An 18136-nucleotide genomic window follows, 5' to 3' on the forward strand; every position below is an offset into this window, starting at 1 on the left:
CCGTGATCACACCAAGTCACATGTGGATAGAAAGCATCCAACATCTCAACCCCCGGATTACGCCGCTCACTACTACCACCACACACACACACACACACACACACACACACACACACACACACACACACACACACACACACACACACACACACACACACACACACACACACACACACACACACACACACACACACACACACACACACACACGCACACGCACACGCACACACACAAGATTTGTTTCTGACTGATTAGCAACCACATCTCCAATCTCTGATTAGGTGTGGAGTAAATGAAGCGCCCCCCTCAGGTATGCATTTCCATAATGTCAGGTAATTAAACCCCAGTGTTTTAATAGCTCAGGAATAGGAAGACTCCCCAGGAGATTAGAGAATGATGATAGACTTTATGAAAAGCCTGCATACTCTTAATTTAGGCACCAGGGCTAGTTCTTACATTTTACTGGTGATAGATTAACAACAAGAAGCTTTATGCATTTATATCATAGGATCATCATATATCATCATAAGAATAACTACGATAGACTACATACTTTAACACAAATGAGATTAGATTAGATATATTTTACAGTATCCCAAATTCTGATTTGTTTTTGTTACAGCAGCATGTGAACAGGCAGGTTTTTGTTTTTCTGGAAATGCATGTTTGAGTTGTATACTTGCTGTTGATAGCTGAAACATTCCAGAGCTCAACAAAGGGCCGGGAGAGTACACAAGTCTTTTTCATCACAGAACAACCTGGAGAGGTGCTATTGTAAACATGACAGTGGATCGTCAGTACCTCCCTGTTTGAGTTGCTGTCTCTTCTGTGTTTATGTTATGTTCATACTGTATACTCTCTCACACACACACACACACACACACACACACACACACACACACACACACACACACACACACACACACACACACACACACACACACACACACACACACACACACACACACACACACACACACACACACACACACACACACACACACACACACACACACACACACACACACACACACACACACACACACACACACACACACACACACACACACACAAGCTCTTTGATGAAACACATTCTGCAGTGGGAGAGCTTTCTTTGTCCCCGTGCCCACTCATATGTGTGGTGCTCAGATGAGAACAATGCAAAGCCATAATGGTGCCACAGAAAGGTGTGGAAACTGAGTGAACTCCAGAAGTCCCCTTCATACAAGTATTCAGGCCCAAACTAAAACACAAGATTCAGGACTGTGGTGTTGTTGGAGAGCTCTTCTTTCATACCAAATTGTTCATTACCTCTTGCTTGTGCACCATAACGTATTTGAGAAATAATAAGCGTTTAATAGTAGCGTTCACTGCTAATGATAGCCAATGCCGTCGCTGAAACTGAAGATCATTAAAAGGCATGTTGCAGTGTATGATTCTTCTCCATGCCCGCTGGATGAACTACACTTCAAACACATAGGCTACCTACTTTCAGGAACACTCAAATGAACAGATGTACTCTAAATCCCCTCTAATCTTCTCCTCTCATGTGCAACGGATGTCTCCAACTGACGGGTTCCTTTTTAATGATACACTCTCCTTAGCCGATGGTACCTTCTCTTGAACCAGTAAACTACGGTTAATGTTGGAGATTCAGGTAGGACAAGAGGGCGGAGTGATGGTATGTGTTTTTGAACCAACTGTCTTAATACTGACAACAGAATAACATTGAGCGAGGCTTTATTAAAGAGGGTGTTCGAGATATAATTGTCACACGTGAGAATGTAGCATCTCCCTTTTTTAACACAAGTCTTGTTTTGAAGAGCTCAAGTCCAAAGATTTGTGTTCCCATAAAGAACCTAGAAAGCCACTTGGAGAGCACAGACCTCCGCTTAGGCTAATGGTGCATTCACTTGCTCCTCTTGACACCCATTTCCAAGTTGGGTGTGTAATTGAGCAGATAGTCATAACATGTAGACGCCATAGAAACTACAAAGAAGATGTGCTGTCTTATTGCTAAAAGTCTTGATAACTGTATTCAAGTTGTTTTTCAACTTAAGGGACATTCACATACATGTTCCAGTTGTGAAATGAATAGCACACACACCTACAATGCTACTGAAAGAGAAACATCTTTTGTGGACGAGCTCCAATATGTCATTTGTTTCATGAAAATATGTCTACTTTCTCAAACTTTGGGCCACTGTTAATTGCTTTTTATGAACCGAATGTTGTATTGAATGTAACCTCTGTCATGTTGCCAAGATGGAAATCTACCAAGGAGCTCATGTTGAAATGAGCTGCTGCCTGAATTACAATTTTATTCCAAATGTAGTATTCAAAGAAAAACACTACCACACAAAATAATGACTTCTGTCAATTGGGGATGTGGTTTAAAAAAAAGCATCTGATTGTTTTCTACCTTTTTAGATGTTTCTGGTGTTTTCAGAAGCTACCAGAATTATTTTTTTTTAAATCTTGCATTGCCAGAAAAAAGAGTTACAACAAATATGTGACTAATTCATTCAAGCCAATTTCAAGCTTGTCTTGGCACCTTATACTAACCTGTTTTCTTTCGAGGACTTTGAAAATATACTGCATTTTCTGTTCAGATTCTCAGTGAAATGTGTTATTAATACTTCTAATAGATATAAGATGATCATAAGAGTAAAGGAAAATGTGCTTCTCAGGTGTGCTTCCATATTTGCTTACTCTTGAAGTTTTTCTGACATTCTTTTTTTTTTCTCTTTTCAGCAAATTCCAGTCTTCTGGGAGGAGGGGGAGGTGAGTTCACATATTTGTGATATTTTACATTGTTTGTTCCCATGGTAATGAAGCAATTAATGTTACTCTCTCCATGTCTCACATGGTCATCCATGTTCTTCCATGGGTTCATGGCAGACATTAGTGTCTATTTGCAGTGCAGCTTCGCACCGTGCCACACGGCGAGATGGTCATAACTTTAGCGGCCTGCCGGAGAACATTATCATCAAAGCAATGCAGGGAATCTGAGGCAGCAGACCGTGGTGTGGGAATAATGGGTTGGGAACTCCAGTAGGATTGTTCCTGCCCAATCCAACTGTTCTTTTCTCAATTTGACTTTTCACTGACATGATTGAAATAATCATTCTTCACCACAGCAATAAGAGGTTGGGGAAAATTCCACCCAGTTAGATGTGGAATGTTAATTTTGAGTCCAAAGGGGATCTTTTTGGCGATATGTGGGAATAGTATGACAATGAAATAAGGTCACTGCTTCAGCATCTGTTTATCCATCTGTGTCGGTTGTCACTTTGAATATGTCATCGTCTGCTCACAGGCTTCAGTTTTACAGAATGTTCTCTGTACATTAGGCTGCATTTTATGAAATATATCTATTCACAAGTTAATATCTAATAACAGTGAACCGTGTTGTTCCTGTTTATCCACAGTGCATACACACATAAAACATTGTTTAAATCACAGAACAAAAACATAAATAATGATGTGGGATATTTGTTAAAATGTCACATGCAGATGTCAATTGTTCCGTCAACAATGTTCCTCCAAGTTTCATATACCTCCTATAGAGTGAATACATCTGTTTAACAAAAGCAGCACACAGGACATAATTATGCACTTTGCAAAATGGCAGCTCTTTCAGTTTCTATTTATTTATTATGATTTAAACACCTGGCATGAAATCTGATTAATCTGAGGCGAGGGATGTGCCTAAAGCGACATCAAAGCCACAGCATAGTTACCTGCTCGGTGCACATGATGTCCATTAGAGTTCAGAACACAGAGCCTGTTGAAATTACTTATTCACATCTAATCACGAGGCTGGAGTGGACCTTATCTTCTGATGCACGGTTAAGACGGCAAACGTTCTAGCTGTTGTTGTGTAGCAGTACCGCATCCCAATCTGTAACAGTGACATGGAGAGGCCCTCAGTGCTTTTGAAAAAAACCCATTGGTGATTGAGATCAGAGGTCACAAACACACGTCTCCATAACAAAGCCTGGCCCTGTAAAGCAGCAGGTATACTGTCCTCCTGATTGGTGTCTGTCTCTGCTGCACTCGGCTCTCAGTATTCATTCTCCGTGTAGAGAAAAACACAAGAAGCAATTTTCTTTGCTATTATGTTTTCATTATTGTTATTTTATGGCAAATCACCCTTTTACAGCTCTGCGAATCTTAGGACACGGAGCCTTGTTGATTGATCAAGGTTCTTCTTTAGCGAGTACTAGGTGTAAAGGTATTAACACAGCAGCAACCAAAATGAAGTGGAATTTGGGAGTGTCAACACAGTCACGTGAGATCCTGTGTGTCAATTAATGTCAAACGCTGCTAGAAAACATTTGAGTTGATTGTGACCTGCAGCTGTGCTTATTAACTCCAAAGGAATTCTAAAGCTAGTGTCATGTTTTGAGAGCAAAGCCTCCTTTCATTCTTTTAGCAATGTACTTCCAGTGATTCCATTCCTGCCACGTTACTGGCAGAAGATACAAGGCCAACTAACTGTCAAATACTAAGACTCACATTTCCTCGTGTTCATAATGATAACCTCAAGTCTGTTTCTTTACTTATGTGTGCATTCTTGTGAAGCTTGTTTTTGCTACAATGGCCATGCTTAATAATTTAACAAAGCTTTATGCTTTTATCTGCATGAGGCCAAGAGGGGTGTTATCTTCCTGTGTCTTTATCACTAGAAGATGGCTGCTAAACCTGCAGAACTGCTCTCTGCGTTCTCACCCCGGATCTCCCTCTACCCCTATCTGTGACTTGGCATGTGAAGACCTCCTGCCTTGGTGGCGGGGAGGATCGATGTGAAGAGGAGATGTGCTCTCGTATAGGGCCGGCCTTATCTTCCAGCTGTCTTCTCAGGGCTCTGCAGAGGGGCAGCTTCACAGCAGGATGATCCATCATGTTGGCCTCACACCTGAGCCATGTTTAGTTCTCTTAGTTCTAGAGGTGGGCCTCCCGCCAGTATGTGAAAACTGGACAAAGTGTTTTATGTAGAAAAAAAAGTTAGTATACCACCCACACACTTTTGGAAACTCGCCTGGCTATAGACATTTTATTTTTGTTGAGGAATTGATGTTATCACTTCACCGTATATGGTATTATTAATTTAAAGTGCAATGTGTGGTCCAAGTAAAGCAGAAAATACTTATATTTGTGATAGTCTTTTCGGCTTTATGCCAGTGCAATGTGAACGGGGTGAAAATAAAGCCCAGGGTGCAACTTGTCCAGTGCCCAAAAATAAATAAATACATTATTATATTCCCTAGCATCAGTTCCTAGCAAAATTAATCTAGAAACGATTCTTATGCCCTGGTGCTCTATTAAATCCTTAGAAATCACTGATGGGAATTCTCTATGGGTTGTATGTCTTCAGTATGATGTACACAATGGGGTTAACCGAAGTAGCACAGTTATCTGCGCTAGACATGTTGGTCTCACTGGGATTCCATACGTACATAGAGGGAAATAACAATGATCTCTGATAATGGCATGCTAAATGAGGCCTCGGTGAATAGAGGGTAATTATGATATGGTACCAGGTTGCTCGTGTGATGTGTGTCACAGCATGGCTGGAAGCTGGCACAGTCCCAAGAGAATAGACCTAATGTGAACATGTTGTCTATTTCTCCTTCAACCCCCCCCCCCATTTTTGGCCTTCTCACACGCCCACTGACACGCGCGCACACAGACACATTGATGCAGGCGCACACTGCGCCATGTAACGTTACCATGAAGCCCTGTGCAGCCGGAGAGAGGGAGCTCCACTCTCCTTTGATGTCTCCATCCAGGAGGGGAATGGGCTCATTAGCATTCTAACCAGAACCGTTGCCCATTTAGCACTGGGCTTTAACTCGACCACCCAAACAAATCGTTCTTCTCAGGTTGGGCCTCCTTTTCTCTGCTCCAGTCAAGCGGCGGGGCACATGCATGGATGTTTTTGTACGTCCTCATGGGCTAATTTGGCCACGGGCTGCTAACGCTCACTGAACTCACCAGCCTTTTGTCATTGCTTGCGTAACACATGCTGTTGTGCCATGTGCCCCCGGCTCTCCTCCCTCATACGTTTCCTAAACAGTGTTGTGAGTCATAGCGAGTACCAACACATTCTAAAGTATGAGATTAATTGTGCTTGCTGTGATAATGCCTGGCTGCGGTGGTGCATGTGCTCCTTTGCCCTCCTCTGCAACTAAAGATATCATTGGACGCAGACTTGCATCAACCCGGAGTGGATCTGTTGAGAAAACGGTGTATACAAAGGCCTGACAATTAACAATGGAATTAACAGAAGAAGAATATTGCCCTGGTTCTGAACCTTGCGTGGAATGTGAGAACGTCTGCTTTACTGAATGTATTTGACCACAGAAGTACAACATCAGCTTTGTAAATTCAGCAGGAAAATACCTGCAGTACTGGCTCTCTCTAAAAGAGTGCTCCTGCATGCTTTAAAAAAAGAAAATGTATTCAGTTTCAGACTTGTTTGGATAATCCTTTATCAAGATTCCTAAGTGCTTCACTGTGCTTATCTTTATCTGCATTCGCTATGCAAAGAGCTCTGGTTTCTTTTCCTGTCACCTCCAGGTGAACCATTATCTCCTGTCTGGGTTCTGCCCCAGGCTTGTTTATTGAGTAGATTGGAGGGGACCCGGCATGGTTCTTTGTGCAGGGGGAGGAGTATTGGTGGAGATGGTGTTGTGTGACGGCTTTGGGTTAGATGGCCTGATGTCCCTGTCGTGACTATCAGATCACTGGAAGCCCCAGAACTCCCTTTTATGATTAGTCTCTTATAGATGGCACATTATTGCCGTAACTCATAGATTGCACACTATGCTTGACTGATGGTCCTCAGTTCACAGATGGTAGTACCAGACATTAGCATAACTTATGACAGAGAAACGGTATTTCCTTGTGGAGTAGCCTAAATAATGTAAAAATGATAAATTGAATGCAAAGATTCCTTATTTAGCGCGTTACCCTCGGGATTGACTTATCTCCTCATATTTAGCGGGCAGTAAGATGCACTATGATCTAGGTTTGTGCTGCGATGTTCCATGTGCTTTTTCAAGGGTGGAGATGGCACTGATATTAATGTTTGTCTGTCCTGCACTGCGGGATTGGCCCTGCTGTTAGAAACTACTTACACGGTAAACTCACAGCAAAAAACACATTTGTATTCTTTTTTGTGTGATTAAAGCATGTTGGTATTTTTACCTAATTTCTGTAGGTTGTATTTAGGACAGGGCTTTAGAATTGTTCTCTTTTTGCCTACTTTTCACTGCATTATCCAAATATTGGATTGCCTTCTTGCATTGGCTTTAGCCACTGACATTTAAATAATTTATAAATATAAAGAACGTATTTCAATTTGCCACCTTCTTGCATAAGTACAGAGTTCATTTTTTACAATGCCATTACTGAAAAACTGTAATGTACTTCTCAGTTATGCAATAACTCTGTACTACCGCTCAAGCGTTGCCTTTCTTTTAAAAATGTGTAACACAGTATACTGACTGCATAACATGCACGAAAGCCACAACGCTCCATGTGACCCACATGTATTTATTGTTTGTATTCTATGTTGTGCAGGAAGATATTGATCCGTTATGTCAGTGTAGCTGTCTTTTTCTCTCTGAGCCCTTTTAATGAGGTTGATAACTATAGGTACAGTTTTGTCAAGCACAATGGCATCTCAGTAGGAATCATTATAATGAAAAATTACCATGTGAGATGTACTGTACCCCCATACTGTCAGATCATTGCTGCCAATTATTCCAGATATGACGTCATTTAGAGGGCATTCTACTAAAATTAGCAAGGCAAGGTCATCGTGTGGACTGTAGTTCATGGTTCCCTAACAGTGATGGAAATTGCATTTCAGCGTGAAAGCTCTCTAATGCCATCTCTATCTCCCTCCTGCCACCACAGAGAACAGACACCACGGACACCCCCTTCTCCAATCAGCAATGATGGATGGACTAATTGATGCAGGATGATTGGGCCATTCATTTTAGCCTACAACACTGCCTTCCATATTTACGATTAGCATTGCACTATAATGGAAAGGGAAGAACAAATGATCAGGGAGTCAATGAACACAGGAGGGGAAGAAGGACCGCTTAAGAAAGAGATGTAAAAAAAAATGTTGAGACAATAGAAGGGAGAGAGTTATAAGCAATGGTAACATGACTGGCCAGTTGTGTAATGTTAAGCTTACATGTATGTGACATAAAGTATTCCAAGGCATTTATAGAGAGGTGTGTAGTGTACCAACGAATGAGAGCAAGCGAGAGGGACACATAGCTGCCACGTGTCTTGGTATCTCTCTCTTAACCTATGAATCATTCATCTCTGTCCCGTGTATAAATCAAGCTGCCGGCCGTTGCCCGCGGCAGTCATGTCATTAGCTAGTTGACGCCATCACTTGATCCCTGGCACTGCAGTGTGGGTGAGGGAGAGGGCCTAACTTAAAACGGCGCACATATCAGCATATCAAACTGAAGGGAGCTTTCTGTGTCCGGCTGTGGTCGAGCAAGCTTTGTTGATCCAACCGGGACTATTCAAAGTTGCACATGTTGAAATAGAGGCTTCTTCTTTTACCCTCACAGTTCACATGATTACAAAATGTAAAGTGTATTTGTGTCATGCAAAACGTTTCTGAAAGTCTCTGTATGATGTGAATTGTATTCTAGTTTGTTGTTGATCGTAATTGACGATTTGGTTTTCCTGCATGTGGAGAACCAATTATCTTTTGAACATTAAATCATTACTGATAATAGTGACATTTAAAATGCCTTCTGATTCAACAAAATGGAAGCCAAACAAGTGATTTCTTTAGAGAATAAAATATACATTTGTATTTACATTTAACCCTAAAGAGTATTTAACAATGCCATCTTCATCCTGCAGTGGATTTAAAGATCTGGCAGAGGGGGAAATGGGGTGTGATGGAGAATAGCAACAGACATTTTCAGTACCATACCTTCCTATTTTCACCATCATCTCCAGAGTGACACACAGTCTCCTTGCCTTTTTGCCACTGAGGGGTCATTTGAGGTTGAGGACTTCACTCCTATACCATCTCTCCCATCGTATATTAAACCTAGAGGACGGAGAGAGTGTGGAGCCTTATCAGTTTGAAAAGCAAGCTCGGCCAGCGGCAGCTCAAAACCTCAGGGTAGCAGCAAAGCCTCGAGGCAGCTGAGGCAATGCAGTGCAGTTACATTTCAGCATAGTTATAGTATAATGTTTCAGAATGACCGTAAAGCTATTGTATGCTACTTTCATTGTTTTAAAATGTTGTTATGTATAACTTTGCATGCTTTGTATTTGGTTTACATATGTTTTTATGGTTCCCTACAAGGAAAAAACAGTAGGCCATCTATTTAGATCGTTTAGGTAAAAATTGATAGATGCAATATTGTTGTTGGGTCCTCTTCTTCCCCCCTGGGTTGCTGATGTAAACATATTGCAGCTGCTTGTTTCTCTTTGTGTTGACCTCTGTAGCCTCTTCCTCTCTCATTCTCTATACCAGGAAACACAGGTGGCCTTTGACTTCAATCAGTGAACAGGAAGTGCTTTTATTTTCTGCAATCCGACAACACATTGTAGCCCTCTTTCTATATATTTCAACCTCTTAGTAATTGCCATTCATTTTTACACCCCAGTTTAAGGATCCACCTTCTTCTGTCTCCCCTCGTTGTACCAACAGTGGAAATACCACCACAGGGCCTGGGAAAGAGGCAAGAGAGTGTCAACTTAGTTCTGTTCCACACTGCATCACACATGACCTCCCTCCCCACACCCAAAACCCCCTTTTGTGCGAGAGCATTTCTGGGTCAGTTGTCGAGATTTTAGACAACTCAAAGCATCACCAACCTCCATGTCAGAGCACATTTGTGTCTGCACAGGCTTTGTTGTGGCTGTTTTGGGGGTAGATTTTACATTGAGCCGGTCCATGGTCTTTTTCATGCATGTGTCTGTGTGTATTACGTGTCTGCGTGACTTGGTGTTTGCATGCCAGTGTGTGTCTGATTCTTATTCTGGGATAACTGGATGCTGAGCTGTCTTGTCAGTTGACTCAGTGGTCAGTTTTGGTCTCGCTGCCCCCAGCAATGCAGGATGGAGTGATGAGATCAGACAGATAGGGACAGTTCTTATTAGGGCACTACCCCATAACCGTGTCCCACCAATCATGGCAGGGCTAGAAGGACAACACAAGAGGCTCACCGGACTTAGCCACATGCTCCCCAAAAGACGGTTAAGATACCAATCATATATAAAAGAAATAACAAGCATTTCCGTTTGATTTTCTTTGAAGAAATGCTTACTGTAGCAAGGAGAGATTTTAATTATTTAACAAAGGGGCTCCTTCCATGCCATCTTATCTTTTTAAAAGTAGTTAAGGTAATTCAGGACCCAGTGGACAAATCAATGGAAGAAGTTAGCAGGACATTGCCATTAAATCAATAAAGAGGCCAGGCAGGTGTTGGTACTAACTCTAACAGCCATTTAGTTCGGACAACTTCACTTGTTTCAACAATACAACACCAAATAGGTGTGGTATACATATCTTGTTCAAGCACAAACGTTAATTACTCTCCATTTTGAGATGCAAATGTACAATGTACCACTCTCTTAAGCTCATGGACCTTTACCTTGCTGCTTGCTTTACAGTGTCCCTGCACGCTGTGGCGCATACACATTAAATGTCATATTTCCACTAAACACCACACAAAACATAACCCACAGAGTGCCGATTGCGCTCAAGTACCTAATGTTTATAGTTGCATTTGGCTGGGTTTATGAATCTGAGGCTTGAGTATGAGACGGTTCACTGATAATGAGTCTTTGAACTAGCTGTGGGTGTAAGGGGAGGATGCTATGCATGTGAGCATCTCTTAAGAGCTACCTGGTAGCTGATTAGTGGCACTTCTTTGGCACTTTCTCTGCAGAGACTGACCTGCTACAGTGGCCTTTTGCCAACTAGTAACAAACTGTCAAGCTTCCTGCATCTCATGGGGCAGCCTAGTTAGCTGTGTCTGACAGGCCGCTCGCCTACAAGTGAGGTTTTGAGCCCAGGGAGGGCAGAGCGAGCTCCAGAGGAAAGCTGTCATCTTTTTTGTCAGACCACAGGGAAGAGGAGGAGTTTTCTCTCTCTCTCTCTCTTTCTCTCCTCTCTCTCCCTCTCTCTCCCCTGGTGAAGATCTCCACTCTCACCGTGACTGTTTTGCTCCCATCAGCCAGGCTGTGCAGTATAAACACGCGTGTGTCAGGATGAAACGGCAAGTGTCCCCTAGGTGCTGGGCATGTAGTTGCGTTAACCCCCTCACTGTTGCCTCCTGAGGGCCACAGCAGCCATCCCAGTACGCTAGCTGAGAGTGACACCGAGGCAGCCAGTTGGACTGAAGTGAAAGACACTCCATGTATCCTTCCTTAGGGAGAGATGAGTGTTTATGCTGCAGGGATGATGCCCACCACTCCACCTAATCCTCTTTTCCACACACTCAATTATCACCCTCACACTGCCACCACTGTGTGTGTGTGTGTGTGTGTGTGTGTGTGTGTGTGTGTGTGTGTGTGTGTGTGTGTGTGTGGTGTGTGTGTGTGTGTGTGTGTGTGTGTGTGTGTGTGTGTGTGTGTGTGTGTGTGTGTGTGTGTGTGTGTGTGTGTGTGTGTGTGTGTGTGTGTGTGTGTGTGTGTGTGTTGTGTGTGTGTGTGGTGTGTGTGTGTGTGTGTGTGTGTGTGTGTGTGTGTGTGTGTGTGTGTGTGTGTGTGTGTGTGTGTGTGTGTGTGTGTGTGTGTGTGTGTGTGTGTGTGTGTGTGTGTGTGTGTGGCCAGATCTCTGTGGATAGCCAAAGAAGCCCCTGTAAAAGGTGGAGAGAGAGGAAGGTGTATTGAAGAACAGGGGAAAAAGGTGATGAAAAATGAGGGGAGAAGAAGGGTGTATGAAGAATGACGGAGGGATGTGCAGAGTAAGAAGTGTGGTGGAGGTGGAGAACAGATGTCGGGCACAGTGGGTGGTAGTGAGAGGAAAACAGTGTGTAATGTCTTCTCATTTGCTTTTGCATATTCATGTCTTTTCACTACAAGTAGCAGGCGACACTGCAAAGGAATCGGGGACAAAAGGTTCTTCATCAAACGTTAGACTTAATCAATATAATATACTGTATGATTGACCTGCTTAACTAAAACAATTAGCATGATTTGTAGGGTGAAAAACAATGTCACAACAATTATACTAGACACGCCATCTATTTGTAAAATGCTGTAGAGGTTTCAGATATAAATGTAGATTTAGGTTTACCAAACCAATTAAGGTTAGTATATGCGTTCCTTCCATGTGTCGGGCATGTGCAGAGGTGTCTGCTGGGAAGAAGATTATTTTCTGAGTGGGAGAGTGCAGCAAAGCTATTCAAGCCCACTGGAACATGTTGGCTCTCTACTGTGAGACTCGCATTAGCGCATGCCATACTTGATGGAGGAGCATACTTAGCAGTAATAATGGGCATTATAGGGGGTGGCATCAAGACGTTATTTTCAGAAAGCTCTAATTAAGCATTTTGCCGTGGCTTTGGTGTAGCTCTGATCGTCCGGCATCATCGGGAATGCTTTCTAAGCCTCTGATAAACATGCTGTTTGCCAATCAGTTTTTTCTGGGCCTCCCATGAGCAGGAAAAATAAACAAGTTCATCAAACAGTGTGAGACGGAGCTCCTCTCCACTGACTCTACTCCTGGCCCTGATGAAACAGCAATCAGATCCGTGCCATAGGGAGCCATTGTGTTTACAGTCGGTGGGTGGATGGGCTGCTGCTAGCTAGGGGAGATTAGACCTTTGAGACGAGCTGGGACATTCCCACCACCCGCCAGCTCCACCTGTGAAATTGCAAACAAGACCATGTCCCTTCCCTTCAACCTCCACGGCCATTAAAATGATCAACACCACACTGACACTTTCCCAAGCCTCTTCAATCATTGGAGAATGTGGGGTGGTAATGTTATCTTGAATAAAATGGAGCCTATGTATACGTGGGCGTGTGACTATGCCCTGGTGGGGGTACGATCAAGCACACACAGCTGTAGTGCCTATCTCTGATTGTATCTAAAGTGTGTGTTTGACCCTCCCTAAAGGGTAAGATGTGGGTGGGTAACTGGCAAAGGAAGCTTTTGAACTTGATGGCGTTTCTCCACAGGTTCACCTTTCCTCTTTTTGAGGTTCCTTGTCAATTGTTTGCACTTTTATATTTGCTTTTCGAAATGTGCTGGCAATGCCCCACATATTAGGCACACAAGCTATTCCGCAGTAACCGTTTTCAGACAGTGTTCCGTGCACTACATAAAAAGTAAGCCTGAAGGAAATACTGCAGGGTGAAGTGTGAATGTGAGCCTCAGCTGACAGCCCCTGGAACGTGTTTCTCCCCCTCGGCGGGCTGCGTAGAAAACCTCACCAAGCGTGACAATAACAGAATGCCTGAACATGGATTGGGCCAAATGAGCTGTGAACGCAAACAAAGTAGCGAATTTGTTCTGTGGCATTGGGTGGACATGTGTCCCCTCAGCATGTTAAAGACTGCACAAAGTACTACTGACAGACAGGCAGGGAAAAGAAAGAATAATTAAGGAGAGATAAAAGACAAGACACGGAGACAGAAGGTAAAGAAAGCACAACAAAGCGGTAATGACCATGTCAGCCCAAGGATGTGTATGTTAATCTCTGTAACGCTTTGTAAGCATTTGTGTGGGAATGCTATTTGTCTGGAGCCCACCTGAGATTAGTCATGCCTTATGCTCCATTTTCTTTTGAAGCATTAGCTCCACCAGTGACATGCTTGTTCTGTTTAGTCATCTCCCTGATAATCTAGCGTTTTCTTTAGGTTTAGGTCTGTTTATAACTTCATATCAGCTCAGAAGTATTCATATACGTTTGTGTCTGACTTATCTAAGGGTGTGTCTAATAAAATGTGTACTATGCATGCTGTTGCTGGACCAGGCTGGATGCCTGCCTGTACTGTCTCTGCAATCCTGAGCCTGGCGCAGCTGTTACATGTTTTATTTACTGAGCCTTGATGTGATAAGAGCCGAGCGTTTGTGAATGTCTGTCTGAGGACGTCAGCTTGCCTCTGTGCGTGTGTGTGCGTGCATGCTTCTTTTAAGTGCCGATTGGACATTTGGCATCCATCCCGCAACACGTAAATGGGCTCTTAGAGAAACTCAGGATGGCCATAAACATAAGAAGGCGATGGCAGGGCTAATCTGAAAGGCAACAAAATAATCCTAATAATACACAACTCTTTTCAATTGTTCTGCTGGGTTATTCTACAAATGGATTTTCAAACTTTTTAGTTTGTTGCTGTTTAGTTCACATATTTTGTAGGCCTGGGCCCTTTCTCATTTCACTAATTTCCCCTCCTCGACTCCTCGAATCCTCGGCCCTCCGGTACTGACACGGAAATGGATTTCAGGACATCTAATTTCTCTAAATGCGCTTCAAGGACCGAGGATCGAGCATCGAGCATCGAGCATCGAGGAGGCTCTCTGGAGGAGCTATAATCGAGGATACACTGATGGGTCCTCCGTGGATGTATTTCCGGCAACAGAGATGTTTAAAGAGTCGTGACGCACGGCCGGACTGATCACATCCTCTGGATATTATTTTATTAACTGCTTTCATCGCGATGCGATGTTTCCAGTGAGAACAGCTGTGAGGTCCAAAGCAGAGCAGTGTGTATAATATGTATCACTCAGTATAACATATAATTTATGTACATTACTCTCTTTATTTGCTTTAGTTTAGTATATCTACAAACAAAGAGTCGATATTTGTCTAAAACCATTTAGTGCTTCACATAATAAAATACACAACGGATGTATTCTGATCTATATTATATGCTTTAGGAGCTGTAGGTGCGTGTTGTACAGTGTGTAGGTGCGTGTTGTACAGTGTGTAGGTGAGTGTGGTACAGTGTGTAGGTGCGTGTGGTACAGTGTGTAGGTGAGTGTGGTACAGTGTGTAGGTGCGTGTGGTACAGTGTGTAAGTGTGTAGGTGAGTGTGGTACAGTGTGTAGGTGCGTGTGGTACAGTGTGTGTGTGTGTGTATGTGTGTGCGTAGATACGGCGGACAGACAGGTCTCAGTTGGTTTGGTGTCCTATGCTTACTTGCAAATACAACTTTTGGCCGATAATTTATTTAACTCATTGTAGCGACCAGAAAGGGGGGGGGGGGTGGTATATCCAGTCTCTGATAGTGTTACGTTAGTATGAGAGTGCTCTCATACTTGTTTGAATCTGAAATTGTATATATTTATATAAATATATATATAAATTAGTGCTGTCAAAATTATCGCGTTAACGGCGGTAATTAATTTTTTGAATTAATTGCGTTAAAATATTTAACGCATTTAATGCATGTGCAGAATGGCCCGCCCCATACGTGCCACCAGTGGCAGCGCCAGGGTATGGCTGGGGTAGGCTACACCCATACCAAGAAATGGCTTAGCCCCACCATGAAAAATGATGTTAAAGTAAGCAAAATAAAGTCTGCCAACTCGCGGAGTAAATTGCACACACAGCAGTTAATAAGATTGATTTCAGTAGCCACGGTTTTGAAAACTTTTGTCACGTAGTGATCATCTTCTCAATAGAACATCTTTGATAACGGCGTGGTGTTGTTGCAGGAAGTCCCGACGGAGAATACTCTTGCTGTAGTACAGGGCAGAGCCATATAATAGTAATAATATGGCTCTGGTACAGGGGTGCACATAACTGGTACGCAGGTTATGTGCGTAATCTGAAATGCGTACCGTCACTTGTGTCACAAAGCGCATTTGCGTACCGACGTACTTGTGAAGCTTTTCCAGAAGGCGGTTAGATCACCGGACGACAGAGTCGGTCTCCGTGTGCACAGACAGGGCTGCTGTTAACGTCGGTCTGTACAACGGAACTGTGCCAAAACTACGCCAACCGGCTGCGGAGGGAGACTCCCCCCATCACTGGAGAACTGCGCTAAAACAGCTGATCACAACGTTCACACTGTCGACTTTCACACTCTGTCGACTTTCCTGAAGTACTCCCCCGTTGATAGAAATCAACACGTAATGAATTAAGACCCCACGGTTTGATGATTGATAGGTGTGTGGGCTGTCTTTCATTTTGACACGCAGAAAAATGTTATAATAAACATAGATACTGTATGTTAAATGGATATATCCGCCTTCTTTCATTTATCTTTCCATTCCCACAACAATATACATAAATAAATGGCATATTTTGGACATAGTTCGAATGGTGATTAATCATGATTAATTAATTTTTAAGCTGTGATTAATCTGATTAAAATTTTTAATCGTTTGACAGCCCTAATATAAATATATATGTGTGCGTATATATGTCCGCATCTGTAGCCTGTTATTGTCTCATTATACCGCACTGTGAATTAATTAAAAGTAAATGTATTATATATATATATATACATTTCTCTAACCGCCTGCTGCTTCCCCTCCTCTCTCCTCGGTTCCCCCCCTCGACTCCTCCGCTCGCATTTCCTGTGGGCGGGACTAAGACACGAGGATAGGAGTCGAGGAGGGGAATTAGAGAAATGAGAAAGGGGCCTGGACTGTTGTGTATACACTATTGCTTTACTCCCTCTCCCCCACCTTGTGAGACTGATGCAGACTAGGATTTCTGTTGGGTGGCTTGTTAATTCCCCGACATGCCTCCTGAGGTGAATCGCTCTGGATGCAGACGCTGCCTTTGATCATTCAAAAACAATGTTGCAGCAAGGTACCCAACAGATGGTCATTAAATCATGCGTTTTATTTTACTGGCGCTTTTACATTCCTGCAAGATCTGTGTGCTTTTATTGCTGCCATTTAGGATGGTAACCACACCGGATTTGTGTGAGTATGCCAATAGACCGGATGGAGAAACAATGTGCATGCTAACATGGCATTAATTCCAATTTAACACAGTTTCCCCTTGCAGTATTTATTTTCTCTCAGAGCACACAGGGGTATAGATGTTAGACAAGATTATTATGGATTAACGGAGGTACTCAAAGTACTTTAGTATGAGTTTATAACTCTTCAGCATGCGCAGAAACGTATTGAAGGTGTTCTCCTGATGTAAGTAGTGTAATGTGGAATATGGTCTCCTTGGAGAATGGAAACAGACTCAATGCAATCGAACCCTGCAATACCTAGTTCATCATCTGGGCAATAATGGCAGATTTCTCACCTCCAGTCAAGTGTGCTCCTTAAGCTTGTTAATCTTAGTGTCAGTCAGCGTCATTGAGACAGAAATACCTAATTAGCTTTGCATGATTTGCTTCTAAGAAGAACAGGACATTTAGCCTAATGATATGTCATTTAGTAGGTCTTTTTAAATCTCTGACCTACAGCGACTACCTCAGTAAAGCAAGAAACAAATGATCAAATCTCCTTAAGTGGATTATGACTTGTGTCTTTAGGCATAGAAGGGAGCAGCTTGAGAGTACAAGTAGGAATATTAGAGGTGATACCGAAATCGGAAAAAAAGTGTATCCTTTACACAAATTGAGCTAATTTCCATGTGTTTCTTCCCTATACAGCTGTTTACTTGTTTCGATCTGCCTCTACATTTCATGGCAAAGCAGAACTCAGACATCTCATCACTTGAGAATATATCTTGCATTAGCTTCTTGTAACCATGTTTTATAACCATCTGTTTATGTTTTTCTCATCTGAAGGCAGCTACATGCGCCTCCTTCCTTTAACCTGTGCCAGTTTGAATATGCATTCATTTGCATCAAATGTAAATCTGTATTGTAGTTCAAACTGCTGCAAACTAATGTTCTAAGGAGAACACCCACACAAACTCCTACCTTAAATCATATTGTTGTTATTTTGTAGCAAGCATTGAGCTGCCCCACGTATCCTTTGCAAATCCATTTATATATTAACGGGCTAGATGATGGACAAAGGCTGTGTATAATGTTGGCATGGGGGCCAAAGTTCTTGACATGGCAATTTGCTGCCTTTTCTTTTGGGTGAGTAGTGACAATAGGCTGCTGTAGGCTCATTTGGGTCCCCGTGTACTCCAGTGTGAAAGCAGCTTGGCTTTTTGCCCCTAGGGTCAGTGCGGGGATCTCCAACACCAAA

The 18136-nt window shown here is 42.8% G+C and overlaps 1 protein-coding gene across 3 annotated transcripts in view; it reads left to right on the plus strand.

The window, feature by feature from the left end:
- macrod2 (mono-ADP ribosylhydrolase 2) overlaps nucleotides 1-18136 on the plus strand; it is a 453977-nt gene that overhangs the window by 127641 nt on the left and 308200 nt on the right. For all 3 annotated transcript variants that reach the window (XM_034101062.1, XM_034101061.1, XM_034101060.1), the window contains exon 4: nucleotides 2755-2784. In XM_034101062.1, coding sequence (XP_033956953.1) covers nucleotides 2755-2784 — 30 coding nt within the window. The remainder of the gene's footprint in view (nucleotides 1-2754; nucleotides 2785-18136) is intronic.

The sequence above is a fragment of the Pseudochaenichthys georgianus genome, chromosome 15, assembly GCF_902827115.2.
Source record: "Pseudochaenichthys georgianus chromosome 15, fPseGeo1.2, whole genome shotgun sequence".
NCBI classification, from domain to species: Eukaryota; Metazoa; Chordata; class Actinopteri; order Perciformes; family Channichthyidae; genus Pseudochaenichthys; species Pseudochaenichthys georgianus.